At 48.3% G+C, this 24,226-nt stretch overlaps 1 protein-coding gene across 2 annotated transcripts in view; it reads right to left on the bottom strand.

Annotated features, from left to right (window-relative positions):
- LOC8037495 (B-box type zinc finger protein ncl-1) overlaps window positions 1–24,226 on the bottom strand; it is a 54,314-nt gene that overhangs the window by 25,797 nt on the left and 4,291 nt on the right. For both annotated transcript variants that reach the window (XM_029971233.4, XM_029971237.4), the window contains exons 3-7: window positions 5,702–6,028; window positions 4,733–4,951; window positions 3,751–3,960; window positions 2,095–2,509; window positions 129–482 (exon numbers count right to left, since the gene is read on the bottom strand). In XM_029971233.4, coding sequence (XP_029827093.3) covers window positions 129–482; window positions 2,095–2,509; window positions 3,751–3,960; window positions 4,733–4,951; window positions 5,702–6,028 — 1,525 coding nt within the window. The remainder of the gene's footprint in view (window positions 1–128; window positions 483–2,094; window positions 2,510–3,750; window positions 3,961–4,732; window positions 4,952–5,701; window positions 6,029–24,226) is intronic.

The raw sequence follows: 24,226 nt of genomic DNA, 5'->3' as shown, positions 1-24,226 counted from the left end.
GGTGCACGGTTTGCAGAACCAAGGCGGGAACGAAGCAGTTTCAAACCCAAAAAGTGCACTAAACAAGACCCTACCATAACCATCACTTCCTTCACTGCAAGTCTCTCGTTTTAGAAAGAAACACCTACCGGAGTTGTTCAGGGACACCGAGCCTAGCTTGGCGAGCGCCGTCAGGTTGTTCAGGACGTTCTGCTCGGCAGTAGCCGCCGCGGCCGCGGCTCCCGCAGCCCCCGCCAGCGTGGCCTCCATCAGCAGGTCCGCCATGTTGACCACGCCGTCGCCAGGCGAACCGTCGTCCCCGTCGTGCCCCGCCATGCCGGCCAGGCGCGCCAGGTTGTACTGGGCTACTGCATTGTTGGCCAGCAGGCCCACCTCCAGGGGCGCCGGCAGGGAGAAGGGGTCCCCGGGGCTCTCGTCCAGGGACGAGGCCGCAGAGTGCAGCGGGGGAGACAGGTTGCCCCCGGCCCCCAAGGACCCGGCACCTGGGCAAGGCCAGGCTTTGTCACACTCGTCTGGTTACCTCACACCACACCATGGTCAGACGTCATCTCTCTACACAATGGGTCCGGGACATCGTTGCCTGCTGCGATCGATCAGCAGCGCGGAGCTGGCCAATCGCAGTGGGCGGCGATGTCCCTCGTAGATTAGGGGCACGCCAAGGTCCGATGTGGTGTCACATGTGATATCGGGTACACCATGACATCATGCGATGGCCTTCCCACTAAATTTGGCAGGACCTTACACCTCTCTTCTCCATCAATACTACACCCCACAGAGCCAAAAGCTGGCTCTGTAAATGCTACGCATTCAGAAGTGCAGTTGCTAGGCTTGAACCTTTCTCTGGCAAAGAATGATACGAGGAAAAGCCTTCAGCACTTGGGGGAGAAGAAAGAGTTGGCAGACAAGGTCATGGACATCTGGGCGAAGGATCACTGCACGGAAAAGCTAAATAACTGAGTGTTAGTAGCATTGACTGGACACAGAACTGCAAAGAAGGCTTTCAAGTTCCTTCCTGTTGTTGCGAGTTCAAAGATATGTCATTGTGCTTTGTCCCGTTTTTGTTTTATTCTTCCAGTGTGAAGTCAAGAGAAGTTAAGCTCACATCTGAAGGAAGAATGCAAGTACAGTAGAGGTCCTTTAAAGGGACCATGAAGGCAATTTGGTGTTTTATTTGACAATTGAAAGGGGTGCCGGGTACGTCTCAGTTGACCAAGCTCTAGCCCGAATGGACATCAAGGTTGGCCTACCAATCAATTAACGGGAGCAGTACTGATCGTGCCAGGAACGATGCCAGAGACCGCCCCCGGAGATGGTGGCAGAACCAGAGCTTCAACCCAGCTTGTTTATTGCATAGGATGTGGTATCGAGGCTACAGGGCAAAATCAAAACAACCAAAATGGCAGCGAGTAAGGTCGTGGTGCTATTGCGGCGGCTATTTTGTGCCTGTAAACTGAGGAAATCACGCAAATAATGCCAAAAATATCTAGCAATAAGCTTTATGGCGTCCGAATATTTGGTCCGTGTTATACATCGACTTTACGGGGCGAGCGACGGTTCGACGAAAACATCCGAATAATCTGACGTGTCCGAAAAATCGGTCGGCGACGGTAACAAACCTTTCTCCCGAAAATAAACACTGACTTTACTGCAATTGGGACTTTCTCATTTACTGAGCAAAAACCTTAGCTCAGACAGGTGAAATGAAGCCCTGCCGAAACTGGCATGCATGCGCAATAAAAAAACAGGAGACTTTGGTTTCGAAATTACAGAGAAGATGCAAGCGACCTGGTGAACTTTGGTTGTTCACGTGCAAGCCTCTCTGGCACTGTCTCAGACAGTGACCTCTCTTATACTGTCTTCGACAAGATTTCTGTTCATGACGGGACAACCAACTAGCCCAACTTAACATTCTGTTACAATTCATTTCTGTTCAGTTTGTGTTGAGCAAACCAGCCCGGGAGAAGGCAAGGCAAAGCCTTAGGTGCGAAGAATGCACAAAACACAAACAGATGAATGAAACTTGCTTTCAAGGAAGAAAGAATAGAGATCTAGGGAATCCACCCAGGAATAAAAGGAGCATGGGGAGTGACTCACCAAGAGAAGAGGCAGAGTGCAGCGGAGACATGTTACCCCCGGCCCCTAGGGAAGAGGAGGCAGAGTGCAGCGGGGACATGTTCCCCGGCCCGGTGCCCCCTAGGGAAGAACAGGCGGAGTGCACCGGCGAGGAAGACAGGTTGCTGCTGCCGGCCACGTGGTTGTGGCCGTCGAAGTTGTGGTTGTGATTGCCCAGGGGGGAGGCCGAGGAGGGCGGGGTGGGAGAGGGGGAAGGGGGGCAGGGCGGGGCAGGGGGAGGAGGGGGGGACGGGCAAGAACGGGGGTGGCGCAGGTGCCCGCAGATCTTGACCAGCTCAGACTCAAACTGGTCTGCGTCCGAGTCGAAGCACAGGTCGGTGAGCACGTCGGGCCGCGGGGCTGCCGAGATGAGCTCTTGCAGGCGCGAGCTCACCAACTGCGGCGAGAAAGGAAAGACATGAGCAAGTCATCCACAGGGCCCAAAACTGGGTTTCCTTCCACCCCAGGAGTGAAACGGGAGAAATGTGCGCAACACACCACGTTACTGCAATGTCATTGCGAGTTACCGCCGATCCATTCAGTGTCACCAACCAGTTGCATAGAATTTTGCCCCTGCTTATCTCATTATGAGATTACGCGCGTGCATGGCGATAGTGAAGTTGGAAGCATTCAATAAAGTTTAGTTGCCCGTTAGTGCTTGTCCTGCGTGCTTCTTAGTCTTTTCGTCCCGTCTTTTTTGTGCTATTTTTGATATGAACACCTCATTACCCCCGACTCTATATCCTCATTATGCTGTTGAGCTGACCTAGAATAAAAAAAAAATCTTTATTTTTTCTAACAGCAAGTTGGACAACATGCTAGTTAAAGAATTAAAAAGCGTTTCCCTCCGACTAGACAACTCCCAGCAAAGACAACCCAATCAAGGTCCTGGACTCCCTACACGGTAAGGCCGACGTACCCTTTGCACTTTTGCCCTCCTCCACCTCTCCCATATTTATGCTCTCCACTTTCTACCTTGCCCCAATTTGGCTTCCCTCGCAGCTTAGGACAGGGGACCACAAAGAGGACCATCTTCCCAGCAGAGAACCCATGCTGTACGTCAGGCTTTAAACGATAACTCCGGACAATATTTTTGAATTTGGGATTACAACTGTTTTCGGCCAAAGCAGTGTCCCCGAATTACGAGGTATCATTTTTATTCAATACTGCGCGTATTTTTATAAATATCACGGCAAAAAGTTTGGTTTCGGGAGTCTACGGCAAAACAGAAACTATCTGCTAGAGGGATGGCAAAACTGACCATCGGCCGTATGGCTGCGACGCAACGCCACGAGGGTGCTGCGGTACGCGGAACCAATCAACTCCAACACCACCATAACGTGACGTCACGACGGTGATGTGCCAGTGTTGCTCGACTCAAAGCTAACCCGCTTGCCGCCCGCTAAAGAGCAGCTGGTCGCATCTTTAAAATCGATTAAACTTCACTCACCTCATCTAACCCCCCCCCCCCCCCCCCCCCCCCCCCAACACTACCCCCTTCATTTCTCCCTAATCATTCCATCGCACCAGATGACTCCAGTCAAAAGGTGTGGCTTTAGCCATAATTTCTAATTAAATGTTTATTGATTTTGATAGAAAAATGGGCGCCTTTCGAGATATTAGAGACCTCCCGGTCACCTTTTTCATAGAGAGCATCTCGAGGGTGTTGGCGTGTTCGAGAAGGCGGTCCGTAAAGCGGCACGCCTCTTCGATGCGCTCCGTCGTCTTCTCGGCGGCGTGCATGGCATCCATGATGCGCAGCTCCTCCTCCGAGTGCAGCTTTTCCAGCTCCTCGAGCAGCTGTTCCTGCCGCCTCTCCAAGGCTGCCCTGAAGCCCTCAAATGCCTCCTGAACAAACACAAGACACCCAACGCTCTACTATTGGGCCCCAGTCCAACCGCGGTGCTCCCCATGCCATCATTGGACGTACACACCCAGTCCAATGCAATGTGCTACCCAGAAAAATCGCCGTCGTAAAATTAGGTACGCTTTTGACAACCCAGACAACCTCCTGCAAGTAATGCACGCAGAAAATGTGCCCACTACGCAACACCATTAGCATAAACACGACACTGGTGCTCTGTCGCATTTAGCTCGGACAGGGTGCAAACGGGCACAATGTGTTCCCTGCTCAAGTTGGTGGCGCACGTTCCACCACAAGCAGGAATTTTTTACAACAGCCCCCGGTACAAAGAGAAAAATTGCTCGTTCGTGCTAGTCCGTCACTGTCCTCTCGTTACTGATATGGTGCCTGGAAGGAGTCGCCAACCGGCGCGTCTACCGCGCTATTCCACCTCGAAAGCGGTCTCGAAGCGACAACAAATCGCATCCTCTCGTTGGACCTTGGCAGTTGGTCGTACAAGTTCCGGCAACAAGTGTGAGAAAACGAGAGCCGTCATTGCAGCGTCTTAGATCCTCGCTGCACGAGCCTGCACGGAATATCGAGCCGCAATCTGCAGCGGAATGTGCGTCTGCTGCCGTGCAACCTCAGAGACTGCGGCGGGCAACGGCACGACGCTTTTGCGACGTCGTCAGCTGGAGGCACCGCGAGTGCGCAAACGTAGTCGTCCAATTCTACCGGGGGTTGCCGACGGTTACACAAGTCCGGGAGAGAGCCCACCTGGATCTGCGCCTTGGCGGTGTCCCGCTGGGTCTGGAGCTCCTGCAGCCCCTCGCTCATCCGCTCCACCGAGTCCTCGCAGGCGCGCACCTGGCAGCGGCCCTCGGCCGCCCTGGCCTCCAGCTCCGTCCGCTGGCCGGGGCCGGCCTCCGACGCCCTCTCCCAGCGGTGGTCCGGCTGCTTGTGGTCGCCCAGCGTGCACTCGTTGCAGATGGGCACCTGCCACGCACACGCTCAGTTCCCTAAAGCCTCACCCAGGATCCGAGTACGGGATCCGACTGGGAATAAACTAGCTCTAAGGCGATTCGGACAAAGGAATATCAGAGGGCTGGCAGGCGTTACTTCCGTCGAAGGCCTCACTACCCGCTGCCAAAAACACTCCCAACTCTACAACTTTAGTGAACAGACGCGTAGACTTCCCGAATGAGATGCGGTAACCTCCAAAAAGATTGCCATTAACTCTAGAATCTTGCAGCAGCAGCATTTCAGGCACCATTCATTCGCAACTTCTTTTTAAATGCTGACACAGCCTTTCACTTATTCCTTCTCTCCCCTCCATCTGGACCTTACGAAACTCGTTCCCCCTTTTTAACCTCTTTCATCACCCTCGCAGCTAATGAGGAGAAAAAATGACCTTCAGCGATGCAGAAAATTGAGGCTTCGCTCTCCAGGACGAATTTTTGGGTGCGAATAAATGTTTACCCTCTCTCCCGGAGATCATGCTTCAAAAACTGTGCCCTCCTATTTCAGTTTTCCTAGACACCAAGACTGTAATGCTGAATTCTTTATGTCCCCTGACCAAAGCGGGACAGAGATTTGACACCGCGTCAGCATTCGGCCGCAATTCTCAATCGGCGAAAGCCAAAAGCTAATGCAGCGACCGTTGCACTAGCCTCTGGCATGCCGTCATAAGCCGAGCCTAGGCGCTGTTCAGGGTCCTCTACTGGGGAAGAGGCAGGAAAGCCCCACCTGGCAGGTGTGGCAGTAGTGCTTGAGCATCTCGCCGGCGTGCAGGGGGCAGCCCAGCGGCCTGTGGCCCATCTGGTCCGGCCCAGGGGCCCCACCCAGCTCGTCGAAGGTGAGCACCTCGTGGCTCTCGAAGCAGCGCATGTAGCGGTGGGCCGTCACGCAGTTGTTGCACAGGAAGGAGGCGCAGTCCGAGCAGCGGGCCACCGCCGTCTCCTTCGCCTTGCACGAGGTGCACACCATGCTGAGTGTCTCCAGGGCCGCCCGGTCCAGCTGGTTCACCAGCACGTGCTCCAGCGGGCAGCTGGCCTCCAGGCTCTTGCCCCTCAGCTGCAGGCACAATCGAATGGCATTCATTTCCTCCCATCCCAAGAAAATGTTTTTTTTTTTTTTTTTTTTTTTTTTTAAAGCTAGCTTATTTTGGAGTTTCGGACAGATGCTAAAAATTCGACTTTTTGTTGAGTTTACATAAATTTGTTTCTTTCAGTTTAGCTTCTTTCCTATCTTCCCCACCCTGCTCTCTCGCATGCTCGAGGTCGTCTGCCTTTGTTCGCTACGCCGTCCGAATCACACGCTGCCTTACTTCTACAGCTTCTTTTCATTTTTGTTTACATTTACCCACTTTGTATCAGCATTTTATTTTGTTTTGCATTCTTTGATGGCAAGGAGTGCCCGTTTGAAAGTGAGCACGCAGAAAGTGCACAGTAAACATAGACGTACTTAGAATAAGAGCAACGTGTCGTTGAAAACTAGTGTCAGCTCCAGTCGCACCGCAAGTTGTTTCACTGCTCGTGAACGTAACTGCACCAACAACTTCAGCGACACTGCAATGCACTTCGGCGACGTCGCCAGGCACTTCGCCACTGGTGGACGTGGTCGAACCAAGCTCAAGCGTTGACCGCATTCATAAACGCAAAGAATCTGCAGAAGACACATAAGCTCCGCGGGCAGAGAAGTCGATCACTTCACGAAAGTTCGAGCTCCTCGACGTCAGCTTGGCGAGCTAAGACAATGATCGCGGCACAAAGTATGTCATTGTGGACACGAAAGTGCCACAGTTGAAATATCATCATAGTACAATGAGAGGCAGTACGGCCTAGCAATGAAGCTAGTGCTCACGTGCTCAAGCCACAACGAGTCGCCAGAGCGACCAACATGACGCCCTTTGAGATCAACTTGAGAGCAACCGAAGTGAGCGTAGGAAAGGGACCAACTGCCCTCGTGGACTTCAGTGCAACCCCGAACCCCTCCCACCGGGGGACACATGGCCGTCATGGTGAAAGCTTGCCAGGCGGCAGCAAAAGCCACAGAAACAGCAAGTGTGCAGGTAGTAAAGGTCCTGTACCAGAACTCCCTCAACCCCGTTTCAAACGCAGACCAAATTTTTGATGGGACATGGAAGACTCGTGGGCACAACTTTATAGGGATACTGAATTGAAATGCCGTGCTCACCAAACAGTGCTGGAGCGATAGGCGGGACGCTGCAGAACCCAAAAACACCACTCATACAGCGGTATCTCTAACAAATGGCCGTATATTTGGAAAATAAATGCTCGATTGAACACAACTGACGAGACATGCGACGCTGTGATTCTCTTTCCCTCTGTCCACTTTGTCCCGTCGAGCTGGTGAACCAAAGCGAGAAGGAGAAAGGCAAGGCCACTTCCCCTCATTCTCAACTGTTCCTGGAGGATTGTGACGTCAGAGTCCTCACTTGATCCCACCCTTCTTTTCTAAAAATACAGCCATTTATTCGAGATATCGAAGTATGAGTGAAGTCTTTGAGTTTGTAGCATCCCGTTCAACGCTTTTGCAGCTTTATTTCGCTAAATCAAAATTTCGGTTCAGTGTCCCTTTAACATTCTACTGGGCTGCACATTCGAGCCCTAGTCTGGCTTGGCACCGGACCACGTCGTAATCTCCAGGTACTGCCGCGGCTGCCAGGAGGCACCTGTCCCAGATGACGACGGCTACGGCAACCGGGTTATGAACCAAGAGTGCCTTGAGAGCATCGACTGCATGGCCGAACGAATGGAAGCCGCAGCAGCCGCTATCCCGTTCGAGAGATCTCTGGAGAAGAATGGGCCACTTTACACGACCCAAAGTCAAAGTGGTTATTGGCTTAATGTCGACGCACCCGAGAGCCTGAGGCAACCAAAAGACAGAAGCCTGTACACCAAGTGCCGGCTGTCTGCTCGGGTGCGAGATAACAGGCGGGGAATCATGATAGCGATGGTGTGTACGTAAACGTTCAAGTTGAATACATGCATTATAGACTACAAAATTTTTACATAGATACCGAGATGCTCTATTAATTAATAAAATTTAGCTGCATTCGTGGCCTGGCGAACGTCGATCGGCAAGGAGTTTTAGAGCTTGGGGACCTGGACAACGAGGGTGGATAAAGTTCAGTGGATCACGCCTTAACCTCCGTAGATAGGGATGGGCCGGTCGTCGTGTAGAAACTTGTATAGTATTTGGCTGAAAAGAAATCGTCGCCTGTCAAGCCTAGACCATGGAAGGGACTGCCTCTCATAGGGAGTTTGCTTGTCCTTTTCTCTCTGTAGAAAGCTGTCTTCAGGGCTTTCCTTTAGACAGACTCGAGTCGCGTTTGGAAGTCCCCCTGACCAGGGGACCAGATGGGGGCACAGTATTCGAGAACTGGAAGCACGAGAGCCGTGTAGAGAGTACAAAGGGCATGGTCAGGCATGGTTCTTCATGTTCTGGTAATAAATCTTCTCTCTCCATTCACCTTTTTATGGACGTAGTCGACGTGCGGCCGGAAGGGTGGGTTCCGGTCGAAACAAACACCCGCAAACCTCCTCCGTCCATTGGCTTTTTGATGGACGTAGTCGACGTGAGAACTGAAGGGTGGGCTCCAGTCGAAATGAACATTGCAACTTTGTCCGGTCTTCACTTCCGAGACATCCCAAGATATACCGTCTTGCTCAGGTCGAGGAATATACTGTATAGTACGGACCACTCGAAGATCCTGAGGGAGTCAAAACTGCAGGACCTGCCGGTCCTTAATGGAGCCGATGGTGCGAAAAAACATGGTCGCCTGCATCATAAGATGTGTGATTAAATGCCAGGTGAAAGGTAATTTACATCAAGATTGAACAAAAAGGGGCCCCATCACGGCTCTCTGCAATATACCCACCCTCGTGTCGCGCCACTGTCTGAAGGCACCTTGAAAGCCGAACTCCGTCAAAAAGTTAGATATCCATTTTAGCGTCTCTCTGGCAAAAAGATGAGCGAGAAAACATTGGCTTCTTTGGAGCCGTCAAGGGCACTGCTCAGATCAGATCACGGTGCAGAACGGAGATTTGGAATACATTTTAGCGCTCAAAAACAAGGACAAAAAGACGAGAATCAGACACCACAGTGCACTGTGTCGCGCACAGCGGTGTCTGATTCTCGTCTTTTTGTTTTTGTTTTTGAGCGCTAAGATGTATTCCAAGTTCCAAAACCAACAAGCCCAACAATCTACTCTACAGAACGGAGAACAGAGTTTCGCAACTCCGCCTTTTCCTGAAACCATGCTGGGTGTTGCGGACGAGATAGTTTGTTTCTAGTTGTTTGGAGATTTTACTATGAATTGAACTTTCAAATATTTTGCAGAGGATGCATCTGAGGCTTAGAGAACGACAACTTTCTAGTGCACTCTAAGGTTTCCCAGATCCTATATAGACAGGAATCACGTAGATCAATTTCCAGCCGCACCTTCCATACTCTGACGAAGGAGGGCATTTATGGCTACCTCGAGATCGAAGAGGACTGCCTGAACCATGGGCACAAGTGGATGGGCAAAGCTTTTCGCACCTTGGTTTAGAAGAAGGCACAAGGGGAGTTTTTTTGGAGGAAAAGGAAGGCTGAACCGGGACAAGATTAAAAATATCACAAACCACAATGGATACGCATTGAGGACCCACAGGCACGACAACCCCTCGATGAAGGCGGTGCAGGCAACGTTGTTGCACATGACGTCAGCAGTTGAAGCCCTGGACCACAGCCACGGTGTAAGATAATAATCTTCAGGCGAGGACAACGCGCTCCTTGCGACATGCCCAATAAAGTTCACTTTTCACTCTCTCTCACTATGGTTTCAAGCGGCGCCGGCAGATGTCTCGTCGACCCGTGGGTACGGTGTAAGACGCAGGAGGCAGGCAGCAGCACACAAGACAGCTCGTGCCGTCTCATGCTCCACACGCGCAGGGCTCCAGCGAGGTTGTCGCACGTGCAGAAAGACCACAGTGTACCAGGGTGTCATGGCAACAAGATCATTTTTTTCGCTCCTACACGGTTTCGCCCTTTGGCCGCGGGCACGGTGGCCGAGGAATGATGCAGTCTTTCAGATGCCCGTCGAACGAACGCTATCCGATTTCTCGCGCCGCGCATTCAGCCCCGCCGTGTCCTCACCTAAAGAGTGTACCTTACACCGTGACCACAGCCACTGTACTGAAAGAGACAATTCCTGGTACTCCTACAACCGTGCAGTGGTCAACCACGAGGTGTCACCCACACGCAAGAGCCCTTACCAGGCTTCATTTGCACAGCACTCGAGCCGGTTTTTCAGAGCCTGGGCAACCAGGCCCGCCTGGAGCATTGCATTGATGGCATGATGCAGAACGCCATTGACAGCCTACACACTGATGTGGGGCCAAAACTCTCTACTGGCTGTGGAAAGGCTGTCCCTGAAGCAGTGTCTCACTTCAACTAGAGCATGGCAAAGACCAGCAAGGCGGTAGCAGAGCACAGTGATGTGATTGGCCTAAGCCGTTTTGGAGCACCTTTTGGAGCAGCCAAAACAGTGTTTTGGAGCAGCAAAAGTGGCCTTTGGAGCAGCCAAAACAGTGTTTCGGAGCAGCAAAAAGTGTTTTTTGGAGCAGATTTTTTTATAAAAACAAAATATTTGTTTTAAGTGCTGGACAAAGGCTTGCTCGACTTTGCTCGACTTTGCTCGACACAATAACCAAATAATGGTCAAGTTAGACGACCTGGGAGTCTTTCAAGCTGTTAACTGAAATGCCAATGACACAACATATTTTGCAATGCTTCAGTTAAATGACATATATATATATGTACCCGCTATAGATAAATAAGAACCAAATTGCACATATTAAATTTATTTGAAAATGACCAGCTTAGCAGTAAATATGAAAGCATAAACTTCATTAGTTATATAATATAATAAATTGAAGCAGTATCCAACTGATGAAACACGTAACTACTGCAATACAATACGAAACTGTACACATGAAAAAGGTGCAGTACGACTGGTGGGTGCTTTTTCTTTTGCTTGTTGAAACTTTCTGCAAGGCTGCTGCAAGCCTCGCTTAGCTTTCGGCAAGTAATGAATGTCCACTTTCAATGTCTCCAAAGAGACGTTGAGACATCCCACAAGTGCACAGTGCTGTAGGCGTTGCCGAGCAATTCCAAAACGTCTCCCACCGTTTTACTGGTTCCCAACATGCCAGATTTTTGTCAGAGGCGAGCAAATGTGAAGCAATGGATTGCAAGCGTCCCGGCTGGTACCTCTGTCGTGCAATCATGTTCGCATGCACGTGAGGGCAACTTCGGCAGCTTGCAGTTGCACGCGCTTCGTTATGCGAGCGGAGACAGCTGTTCGATCGAAACCGAAACTCTGCCACTCCGCTCCGTCGCCAACCCCGAAATTGTATGCAAAATGTAACAATCCAGCATCAAAAAAAGAAAAACAGTCCAGCGGCGCGTGCTTGCCAGGCCAGTATGCGAGGCACAAGCTAATTTAAAAGGTTAAAAAGCGCAAACAAAACAAGGACAATAAAGCTAATCAACGAAAAAAAAACCTGAGCGCATCAATGCAAGACATAGCGAGTCAGGGTCAAAAAGTTCTTGGAGCGCTTTGTGGAACAACTGAACTCAAGATAAACAAGCGCGCTGTGCGGGTTCAGCGTGCAGACATTGCCATTTTTTTGCTTTAGCTAACTTGTCTTAAACTTTCTTTTGCGACAGACTTTTCACGTACCGGGGTCCCTCTCAAAATAAATCCCACCTAGAGAAACCTAGGTAAACAGTACTTCGACACAACAGACTTTGAGCTAGAGGGACTTTTGTAGTAACGTTTAATTTAAACAAGGACAGGATTGCTGATTACCCTGCAGCGGTCCTTACGTTTCATTTTAGAAAGCGCCATATCTGCAGCAATATGTGGACGGAAACACCCGACGTCATAACCACGGTGACTGGTAGGCAGGGACCAAAAATAGTTTTGCCACGGCCGTTTCTTTCAGAAGCGAGTGCTTGAGATCACAAGTAACTCCCAATGCGCAAAAACGTGGTTTCGTTTTACAACATGACGGCATGGCTGGTACCCGGCAAGCTAGCGTCGGTTGCACCTATCGTTAAAATATTTTCAAGAGGATGCGAGACGAGACCCACGAGATTGATTGATTGATTGATTGGGGTTTAATGGCGCAGCAGCGACCAAGGCTATAATGCGCCAACAACTAGGACTATTGCTGAATCAAGGTTGAAGAGAAGAAAGAGCTATAGAAGCTTGTAATCTAATAAAACAATGATCATGAAAGTACAAGCGCATAAGATGTGGCAATGAATACGATGAACTATTAAAATTATAGCTGGTCCAGGAGTCTTATATCCTTAAGAAAGTTGAAAACACACTTGTGTGGAATCAACGGCTCATCACTGAGTAAAAGGGCGAGAGATGTAATGGTGTATGCTCTTGGTAAACCTTAGCAAAGTGTCTGTGGCGTTCTTGGTCATACAAAGGGCATACAAGTAAGATATGTAGGATGCTTAACGGAATGTAGCAGTGTTCACACTCCGGAGCATCCTCCCCACGCAAAAGATGCCCATGGGTAAGACGGGTATGACCAATTCGCAGTCGGCACAAAACCACCTCATAAAAACGCTCGCGGTGTCGTGCACTCTCCCATTCCTGAAGTAGTGGTTTTACTGCGCGCAACTTATTGTTTATTTCTCGGTCCCATTCCTCTTGCCACTTGCGTCTTATGGAAAATTTCAGAACATGCCTATAGTCTCTGTAAGGTATTTTCCACAGGTCGACTTCTCGATCCTTAGCAGTACTTGCTGCTCTGTCAGCATCCTCATTTCCGGCAATTCCGACATGTGAAGGAACCCAGCATAGTATTATTTTCTTTTTCCGTTTTGCGGCTGAAATTAGCCTGTTCTTTATTTCTATTACGAGTGGATTGCGATCGTTTCCCACTCTGGCAAGAGCTCGTAAAGCACTAAGTGAGTCAGTGTAAACAATTGACTTGTGAAGCTTTTGTTTAAAGGGTAACTGCAAAGAAAAAAAAGTTTTTTTTAAAATAGCCTAATTGGGACAAGCATGTCAAAAAACAATTTTTCCGCTAGAAAAAAAAAATTTTTACAGCAATATTTATTGCGTGAGACTCATTTTAGTTTGCGGCTATTTCGTCCGTTTTAAATCGCGCGCCACGAAGTTGTGATTATGTGACGTCAATCCCAAAAGGTTCTCATTGGCTAAGAGTTTGATTGACAGCTTAGATCTTGGTTGTTAAACCTTTGTCATATGTTGCAATTTCCTTTTGAGCGGCATATTTTTACGTTTAAAGAATAACCCATGTGATGAGAGTTATTATTCTTTACAAAAGGTTTACAAGACGGGCACTTCCGTTTGGATTCATACAAACAAAAGCTTCGCCATTCTTTCATGGCTGCCGAAGTCTCTGCTCCCGCCTGTCTCGCCTACCTCGACTAATCGTTTCGCCGAAGTGATCAGTGTTTCGTCGTTTCGTGCTGACCCAGGTGCTTGAGTGAGACTTCTTGATGTGAAGTAGTGTGTGTTTAGCAGCTGTCGCAGGTGTAAGTGATAGGATGCGACGCGGGGTTTTGGCTTTCATAGCGCGGTTCTTTCGTTTTCCTCTTTGCATGCTTAGCGTGCTTTTTTTTTTTGTTTTTTTTTTGTTTGTTGTGCTTGTTTGCGCGTGCGAATGCTGACTTTTTGGAGATGTCAGATGCGTGATCCCGACAGTGAGCCTTCCAGCAGCCATGTCGCCCCGAAAGGAATGCTATTTGGCTGGAGGCAATCGGGCGTTCGCGTAGCGACCAACGTGTCTAGCTACGTTCTCGTCATATTGCTCTGGAGGCCGTCGAGATTCGCCCCGTGTGCACCTAACGTCCGCGACTAGACAGAAAATAAAAAAAGCACTATGTCCACTACGTAAAAATGGTCTCAGTTCATGCATCTGTAGGCAGATACGAAATCGTGCCCAAATTTATTCACACCGCACGATGCAACACGTCGCTGTGCAAAAGCAGTCCAACACGAAGCATAAAAACGGCAGATTTAGGACAACAATTCGGAGTCCATTGTTCAATTAAAGCGACGTAATTTTGTTGAAAACGCCCGCAGCTTTTTACTCACGGTATGCGTCGGGAAACTTCCACATTTTGAAACAGAACGACGCAGATTTACTTTTAAAAATGCTCGCTGCGTCCTCCCGGACCAGTTCGACTGGATCAGCTGACGACGACGGGACTTAACTGGTTGAATGTCAACCCCACAACAACCAATTTGCGCTCCGTGTTAGCACCGCATTACACACACCACGAACGTTTCAGCTCTGTCGCATCGCCGTATTGCACCAAACAGAACGAGATCGCCGAAACCAACGCAGCGCTGTCGTGAACCTTGGCTTGTGGTTGCGCACTCGTGGATTCTGTGACTCCCTTCGCTTTCAAAGCGCGCACGACGATTACGAACGATACTTTCCGTCTTCCGGGAACATCACAGGGGCACTTCTCCGGTCACGTCTTCGCTACATGTGCTCGCAAACCGCGTCTAACCAAAATAATACCAATAATACCGCGGCTTGGCGTAGTCGCGTAGTTGCCAGATCTTGCCGGAAGTCGAGAGGCTGCGTCGTTCAACTCCGCAACGCAAGGAGGGTGAGGGGCGGGGCGTACTCCTCTTCCGCGGGGGTCGAAAGAGCGGGAGTTTCAAATGTGGAGAGGTTCTGACTCTACTAAATTACGTCCTGTGGCGTAAATATTGATAAAAAAAATCATTTTTTTCGCGGAACATTTGTTTTGTGACATGCTTGTCCCAATTAGGCTGTTTAAAAAAAAACTTTTTTTTCTTTGCAGTTACCCTTTAAGGATCTTATCTGTGGCGAGGAGTAAGCCATAGAGCTCTGCCGTAAAACTACAGGCACTGTCATTTATTCTCCGGACAAGCTGCATCCCAGGCCCGATCACTGCGCAACCCACAGAGGAATCAGTTTTACTACCATCAGTGTAAAAGCTTATAAAGTCGTGATACTGTACTTGGAGCTCAAGGAATTCTTGTCTCAGGACTTCGCGAGGAGTGTCTTTTTTGTTGAATTTCGTTAGCTCCAGTTCGCACTGAATGGGAACTAGGTCCCAAGGGGCTGCCGAACTCAAACACTGTACAACTGGAGGCAACACGTTCAGTCCCACAGACTCCGCAGAATTGCGAACCCTCATGGCAAGAGGTGGAACAACTGAAGGCTTGTTACTGAAGGTTCGCTCGTAGCGTATTCGTTCCATACAGTGTAAGGTTGGATGGTTAGGAACCGATCTAATTCGCATAAAATATGTGAAGCCCAGTTCAGATCTTCTTTTCTCTAGAGAGAGCTCGTTTGCTTCTGCGTATAGACTGAGAACAGGAGATGTGCGAAAAGCACCGGTAGCAAGCCGCAACCCCTGATGATGAACAGGGTCCAGCATTTTGAGAACCGATGTCCGGGCAGAACCATACACAATACAACCGTAATCAAGACGGGATCTAACGACCGACCGATAGATACGCAAGAGACAAAGACGGTCAGCACCCCATGACAAATGCGACAGGACCTTAAGTATATTAAGCGATTTAAAACATTTCATCTTCAGGCTCTTGACATGCGGAACAAAAGTCAATTTGGAATCAAATATAAGACCTAAAAACTTGTGTTCAGTTTTCACTGGGATAGGAACATCATACATAGTCAAAGAAGGTTCGTGCAAAACTCCGCGGCGACGTGAGAAACTCACACAGACGGTCTTCTCAGGAGAAAATTTAAAACCGTTGACATCAGCCCATTTGACCAAGTTGTTGATTGTGAGCTGGAGCCGACGTTCACATATGGATGGATTACAAGACGATACAGAAATCTGCAGATGATCGACGTACAGTGAGTACTGAACAGATGGAGCTATTGCGCGGACAATTGAGTTCATCTTCACAATAAAAAGAGTGACGCTAAGTACACCACCTTGAGGTACTCCATTTTGCTGCGAAAATTCTCTAGAAAAAGTTGTCCCAAGCTTCAGGCGAAAAGTCCGGTTTTGAAGACAACTCTGAATGCCACTTAACATTCGGCCCTGTACACCTAAGCTGAACAGATCCTGCAGTATGCCATGGCGCCAGGTTGTATCAAATGCCTTTTCCAGGTCAAAAAAGACAGAGACACAATGCTGCTTATTTACAAATGCCTCTCGCACAACAGTCTCAAAACGAACTAGGTGGTCGACCGTGGATCGTCCTGAACGAAAGCCACATTGGTACCTGTCAAGAAGATTATTACTCTCCAAATAAAACATCAGCCTTCTGTTGATCATCCTTTCTAATGTCTTCGAAAGACAGCTAGTTAGTGCTATAGGCCTGAAGCTGGAGGCACAGGCAGGATCTTTTCCTGGCTTTAAAAGGGGGATAATGACGGCAGCCTTCCAGGACAATGGGAAAAGACCCTTGACCCAAACTCGGTTGAAAAGATACAAGATGAGCTCTAGAGTAGAAGGATGAAGGTGCTGAAGCATTTGATAGTGGATACCGTCCGGTCCAGGGGCAGTCTGTCCGGACGAATCGAGAGCCATCTGCAGTTCGTGCAGCATGAAAAGAGAGTTATAAGGCTCTTGCAAACCACCGGTCGTAGGCACAATCTTTTTTTCTGCATGTAGCTTATGCCGCCTAAATGATTGCGTATAGTGTTCGGAACTAGAAACAAATTCAAAGTGCTCACCAAGAATGTCAGCCTGTTCGTCAAGGCTTGCAGGACATATTCCATTCCGGCACAAGAGTGGGACAGAGAAAGCGCCGTAGGAACCCTCAATTTTATGCACGCGGTCCCAAACTTCCTTTATAGATGAACTGCTATTGATTGAAGAGGCATATCCTCTAAAGCTTTGCTGCTTGGCTTGTCTTCGAATAAACCTTGCCTGGGCCCTTTTTCTTTTAAAACCAATCAGATTACTTGAAGTAGGGTAACGCCTAAAGATACCCCATGCACGATTCTGTTCCTTTTTTGCCTGGCGGCAGTCTTTATTCCACCACGCCTTCGGCCTTTTTGGGAGATGCGAGGATGTCATGGGAATGGCGATGATTGCGGCCTGTAATATGTGTCGAGTGATATGCAGAGTGACATCATCGATGGAAAGATCATCAAGTGATGAACAAGCTAAAACTGAAGAGCTGCTAAAAGTTGCCCAGTCAGCCCTCTCAAACTTCCAACGAGGGGTACGCGTTTGAAGACCAGCAGGAGGACTGTTAAACTCTAAAATAATTGGAAAATGGTCACTTCCATATGGGTTTGGGATGACCCTCCATGAAAACAGCGAGTATAGTGAAGGATGGCAGATAGAAAGGTCGATGGAAGTAAAAGTCCTGGTTGCTGAACTAAAGTGTGTGGCTTCTTTAGTGTTAAGTAAGCACAGTCCTATGGAAAGAAGAAAACGTTCAACAAGTGCTCCTCTAGCATCCCGTTTACCACTCCCCCACAATGGGTTGTGTGCATTAAAATCGCCTAAAATTAAGTATGGAGCCGGGAGCTGACTAACAAGATCCTCTAGCTCTTCGTACTGCAGCTGGTATCCCGGTGATATGTACACTGAACAAACAGTAATCACCCGGTCTAGCAGTATTCGGGCAGCCACAGCCTCGAGAGTGGTGTAGAGAGCCACTTCGGCAGATGGGGTTGTGCGCTGGGCAACTACAGCAACACCACCAGACGCCACAGAAGAGTGCAACCTATCTTGTCTAAACACTTGATAATGGCGGAGTACATTTGACCTAGTTTCTTTAAGATGCGTCTCCTGCAGACAGAAGGCAGCAGGGCGGTGTTCGTCTAATAAAAAAGTGACATCATCATAATTACAAAAAAGCCCACGACAGTTCCACTGTAAAAACAGAGACATGGTGAAGATTAAAACTGGAAATTAAAATTAAAATTATAACTGGCCTTTAGGACACCGCAAGATAACTAAGTGGACACTTGCTTATGATTCATTTCTAAAGGGACTACGATCCCTTTGGGGGCAAAATTCTAGGAAGTTTATTTTTCTTTTTCTTTTCTACGACCTGAAAAGGTACTGATGACTCAGCACCTGAAGGGACCAGGTCGTCGTCAGAGGGTGGCATGCTCTCATCCATCATTTCATCTACTGACTGCTGGCTTGCGGTCGAGTATGCCTCGTCCAGCTGGCCAGGCTTTCGAGAGCTGGTCGAGGCGGGAGTGGGCAAAGCCCTGCCTCGGCCTGAAGAGCGAGCAGACGACGAGGGTGTCCGCTCCAGCTCCTTAGAGGAGGTGGTCTGCGACGGACCCTCTTTAAGGACTGAGGGTGGTGCGAGAGGCACCACCCCTGATGCCTTTGGAGGGGATACCTGCTTTGGTGCCATGGTGTCCATTGCCTCCTTTAAGAGAGGCGCGGCAGCACCATTCAGGCACCGTGAACCTTTTGGCTCCAACGACAAACGTGGTCGTGGAGCCGACCTTGGGGGGGCAGGGGGTGTCGGCGGGGCTGCCAGGTCTTTGGGACAGACCTGGGTTCCCACCGAGGTTTTCGGTGACACGCCCCCTGTGCGTGTTACCGTAGCAAAGGATCCTTTCTGTAGAAAAGAAAGTCGCTTCCTGGCCTCAGGAAACGAGATGTTTTCTTTTATTTTGAGGGTAATTACTTCCTTCTCTTCTTTCCATTTTTTACAAGAACGGGAGTAAGCAGCGTGTGGTTCGCCGCAGTTGACGCAGGGGGGTGGGTTTGCGCAGTTGTCTGACGGGTGATCATTCTGACCGCACTTGGCGCACGTCGTCTTGCCCCTGCAGCTCTGGGCACTATGGCCGAACCTCTGGCAATGGAAACATCTCCTGGGGTTCGGCACATATGGCCGTACTCTACAGTTCAAGTACCCAGCCTTGATTGGCTCGGGAACTTTGCTCAACTCGAAAGTCAAAATGACATGTTTTGTTTTGATCTCTTGCCCCTCTCGACGAAGGGAGATTCGCTTTACAGCGACAACTCCTTGGTCACTGAGGCCATCTACAAGTTCATCTTCTGTACTTTCGAGGAGGTCATCCTCAGAAATCACACCTTTTACTGTGTTCAATGTACGGTGGGGAGTGACTGTCACTTTATAGTCAGAAACTGAATTTAGTGATAAGAGTGCTGTGCTTTGTTCACTGGTTTTAATCTCAACGAGCAGATCTCCGGATGTCATTTTCTTGGCAGAGAAGTTCTTTCCAACAATGGACTCAAGTGTTTTGGAAACAAGGAATGGTGACATTTTCGCCAAAGGTTTCTCACTCTCAGAGTGCATCACAAGGAATCTTGGAAATTTTTCTGCAGATCTAGTAGTATTAATCGCATGTACTTCGGTGCGGCCCCTTTTGGGGGGCCGATCAAGAAAGGTTTTTTGTTTAGTACCCATAGAGATGGGAGAGAATTTCGGTGCCCCGGGTGCACCACCCACCACGGAGCCCAACACGGGGGTAGGCAATGTGCCATAACAAATATGGCTTTGCTGACAACATTACACTACCAGTGCTGCCCAGGCACTATAACCTAGTGTGGATCCGGACAAGGGGTCTATCGCCACCCAAGGTTAGCCCTTGCCGCCAAAGAAGGTGAAAAGGAATAAAAGAAGAGCAGAGAAAAGAGAAAGATAAGAGGGGATACTAGAAGATGTGGCGACTGACTGAATCATCCTGGTCGGGCCAAGCCAGGACACCCGTCTATAGGAAGCAGGGGCCAAAGTGGTGTGTTGCCTCGCCCGGGGGGCCCCGAAGGGTCCAAACCTACCCCGGGCTCAGCTCAACCACCAGGATGCCCTTTTCCCTGGACACGGGCTCGCCACGCACAGCCAGACGTGGGTGGGTCTTAGCCACTTTTACTCAGGGTCTGTGGTGTCGCCAAAGTGGCTCGGGTCCGTGGTGACGCTACTCACCAAGCGCCTAGCACCTAAGGTGCAGGCGCCCCCTGCGGAGCTCGGGGTAGACCCACGAGAGCGCGAAATGAGGAACGGCGGGAAAAGCCATGCGAGACCGGATGGACGATTGATGCAGCATACTTTCTGTCGGGCGGTCGCTTGCGCCCCCTAGCTCACGCATGCTCAATTACGGTACTCAGTTTAGTTTCGGTTTTGAAAGGCGACCGAAATTGCTCCTTTGGCGCAGGCTTGGCGCAGATTACCCATATTTCGGCGAAATGTAGCAGGATGTAGCAGGGTTAGCCCCTTGGCGCAGTTGGCGCAATTGGCGCAGCAATCACATCACTGAGAGCAGCTCGGCTACAGCAATGGGAGCTGTCCGACACGCAGGAGCCCCGAGAAGGACAAGCAGAGGCTCTGCGAGGCCGACAAGGCTCGCATGGAGAGTGAGAAGGTGGAGAAAAAGATGGCCAAGAGGCAAAAGCTTAAAGGACACATGCAAAGGAAAAAAACATTTTTTTTAAACGGCTTAGATGGAAAAAGGACGCCATAAAATGATTTTACAACGAAGAAAAAAAATTTTTAGAGCTATATTTACGGCGCAAAACGAATTTGTAGTTGGCGCCCGCGGGCACCGCGGAAAAGTGGTCCGTGTTTATCACGTGACTGGTCTTTATTTATCACGTGGTGCTTGCGTTCTTTCGGAAGCTTCCTATGGCCTCCTAAAGTAACTTATTCATCTTTGTTTGATGTATAACAAAAAACTAAGATCAATAAGTAACTTTTAAAGCCCAAAGGAAACTCCTGAAAAAGCGCAAGCAGACGCGATAGACCTGTGCGCCGGTCAGACGACGGCGGTGGCGCCCCGAAGCAGACGGACTTGTGCAGCGGCGGCGACGTGGAGAAACGCGTTGCAGCGGCGTTCGCACAACGCTCAGCGTGCAGCGGCGACGCAGCGCGGGCCTACCACGTGACCAGCGGCGGCTCCCGCGAGCGCCAACTACAAATTTGTATAGCGCCGTAAATATAGCTCTAAAATTTTTTTTTCTTCGTTGTAAAATCGTTTTATGACATCCTTTTTCCATCTAAGCTGTCTAAAAAAAATGTTTTTTTCCTTTGCATGTGTCCTTTAACAGGACCCAGCACTACTGTCCAGGATTCACGTGAACCCACATTCGCAACCAAAAAACTCTGATATGATTTTCTCTACTTTTCTTTTTTAATTGCCATTGTTTGTTTTAGGTCTTGAAAACATTGGCATAAATGGTTTCTAGAAAACTTCGTATCTTTGTGTTGAGCAATAACCAGACTGCATCTTAAAGCTTTCCTTTTTTTTTTATAAATTCACTACTAAAACTTCTAACACAAAACAAACTTCAGATGCCATTTTCTCCGCTTTGCTCTTTTTGATAAGGTGCCATTTCCTTACGGACATTTTTATGTTTGCATAAATGAATACCACTGAACTTGGAATTGCTCTTAGCAACAACTCAACTGCATCCTAGAGCTTTCGTATTTTTCAGTCAATAGATTAAAAATAATTAGCTAAAATGTTGACTAATTACAGGCAGATTTTGTTTGCTTTCAGGTCCGCGATTTTAACGGTAAAAATCTGGCTTCATAAAAATTCTATTAGCTTTAGGATGTATGGCACACCCTTAAAAATCACTGCAAATAGTAAAAAAAAAAATCAAAATGATTATGATTTGAAAGAAATTACCTAATTGAAATTTGATATTTTGCTATTTCTTTTGTTCTAGAGATGTGTGAAATATAATTCCAGATATGAAATCATTAAAAAGCATATCTGTATGCTAATTTTTAAATAAATCTGCAGATAAATCAAATATATTTAAGAACCCGCGTCACCCCTTAACATACACGAAAAACAGAAACTTAGAAAAACAAACTTTTTTTTAAGAATTTCTTTTGACTGATGGCTAAGGAGCTAGCTAATATGCACTTGTTAATGCATATTAGTGATGCATTAACAGATGGCTCAGATCCTCTAGAATGCTTAAACGAGAAAAACACTACTTAGGGGCAGGATAGGTCCGGGGAACAACTGAAGTTATGATTAACCCATTAAGTGCGTTGGACGAGCCGAGCTCGTCGGCCGCTTTCTGGGTAAAAATGCCATGGACGAGCTCAGCTCGTCCAGTGTTTTTCCAGTAGCTTTCAATACTATGGACGGGCTATACTCCGTTTCATACTTAGCGTGCAACGCTGTCAAAGCTACTGGCGCGAGCACGTGGCTTCATCTGCAAAAATGCGTGAAGATGACAACGAGATCAAGCCCCACGCTCGCGCCAGGAGCTTTGACAGCATTGCACTTTAAGCATGAAACAGAGTATAGGCTCGTCCAAGTACTTTGTGGCTCTGATCATAGATGGCAGCACTCGATTTAGTTCGCCCCTTTTTTTTTTTTTTTTCGCCGCTGATTTTTGCGTAATAAACTTTTCAAATTTTACCTGTTATACCAGAGGACTAAAGCTCCTTAATAGAACTACGTAGCATTATTAGGTTGCTTTTTAAAAAAAAAAAAAAAAGTGGCATTTAAGGGTTAAGGAAGCAGTTTGAGAACCACTTGTATGGAAGGTACACAAACAAATTAGCCACAATTATTGCGAACAAGGTAAGCTTGTGCAATATTTTAATTTCAGGCAACAGCCAGTTGGTCAGTTCCAGCCCGATCGCGACATTTCCGCCCGGCAATATTCCAAAAAGCAACATGAGAAAAATGTGCCAAATATAGCCCGCAAATATAACCTCAGTCACAATATTGCACCGTTTCAGACTTTGCATGCTCCAGTTGCAAGGAAGCAAACCTAGTGCAGGTTAAAATGTTGCGTAGACAGAAAAGTCAGTGCGTAGGCACTTCCATGCCTTCATTGGCTTCTTACCGTTCTCAACGTTTTCCCTTCCGACCAGGGAGCGGCGACAAACATTGTGGCTCTTAGTGCCTCCGCTCAGTAATCACAATCTCTTTCACACAGAAACCGCGACAAGATGGAGAAGTTCACTTATCAAGCCGGCAGCCTTGTGAATCTCGGCCTGACTCGCGTCCCTTGCACTCCTTATCTCTGCGATGGGGTTTATTAACCCTCTTTGAGAAAGGCACAGGCTGTGCTCGCGGCATTCCCGACTTCCGCAACCGATGCCAAAACCACTTCCCAATGAACTCGTCGTTCGACTATCTGTTGCTCAAACATCTTCAAATTCAGCTGGAAAAGCTTTTTGGCTAAAACAGGTCTCAGTACCTGCAAACCCAAGACTGCACCAACAATAACAGGGTGTCCAGCAAAAGCAGGATTAAGGCCCATTCACAAACTTGCAACTGAGTAGGACAGCTTCTAAGCCTCTTGTTGCAAGTCACGACTTGCTCCGCAGCAGAGCACCCAGTCCTAAGCTGTCGCCAAAGGCTTAAAAACCGGTCTTGTCTCGGTCGACCCTACTCGGTTGCAAGTGCGAACACGCCTTTCTCTCTTTTCAGTTTTGCTCTCTGCATGTGAAATGCACTTGCTCTGACCTAAGATGAAAAAAACTGTGCAGTAAGTAGAGATGTTGGGAAAAATACATATTTGTACAATTTTTCTTTCCTCCTACTTGTCTAAATATTAGGGTCTATAAATAATCTTTTTTTTTAATTTGTTGAAGTTTATTTGGCGCACGTGTGGCACAATTCTCAGCAAAAAAAAATTGTATTTTGGCGCAAGCAGTGATGTGATTGGCCAAAGCCGTTTTGGAGCACCTTTTGGAGCAGCCAAAACAGTGTTTTGTAGCAGAAAAAGTGGCCTTTGGAGCAGCCACAACAGTGTTTTGGAGCAGCAAAAGTGGCCTTTGGAGCAGTTAAAACAGTGTTTCGGAGCAGAAAAAGTGCCTTCACCAGCAGATATCCTTAGAAAAAATAAAAATATTTGTTTCAAGCGTTGGACAAACCAAAGACACTTTGCCTGCCGCAATAAACAAAATATTGTTAAAGGGGCGGTGCAATGATTTTAACACTGAACGAATGTGCAGCTTGTATTTTTTATATTTTTTACTTCGGCATAAGTAAGAGAAAAAGTACCACCATACCCCAAAATACCTCTATTTCGATGCGTAATCGTAAAATAAAAAACGCTTTTTTTCCCAACCTGCGGCCACATGGTGGCCGCAAATGGAACCTGTGATGTGACGTCATTCGGAGTGGTTTTTGTAAGTGATAGTGTTAGGCAATTGTAAGCTTGATTTAAGGTTAAGTTTAAAAAATCTTGTTGTTTAGGCATGCAGAAACGCTTCAAAAGCATAATATTGCCGCTAAAAGGGTATGAATTATTTGTGGCGCCATCTACCGCAAG

This window comes from Ixodes scapularis, unplaced genomic scaffold, assembly GCF_016920785.2.
Source record: "Ixodes scapularis isolate PalLabHiFi unplaced genomic scaffold, ASM1692078v2 PGA_scaffold13__105_contigs__length_92229423, whole genome shotgun sequence".
In the NCBI taxonomy this organism is placed as follows: Eukaryota; Metazoa; Arthropoda; class Arachnida; order Ixodida; family Ixodidae; genus Ixodes; species Ixodes scapularis.
The sequence above is the reverse complement of the archived record's forward strand: the minus strand, read 5'-3'. Positions and strand labels throughout refer to the sequence as shown.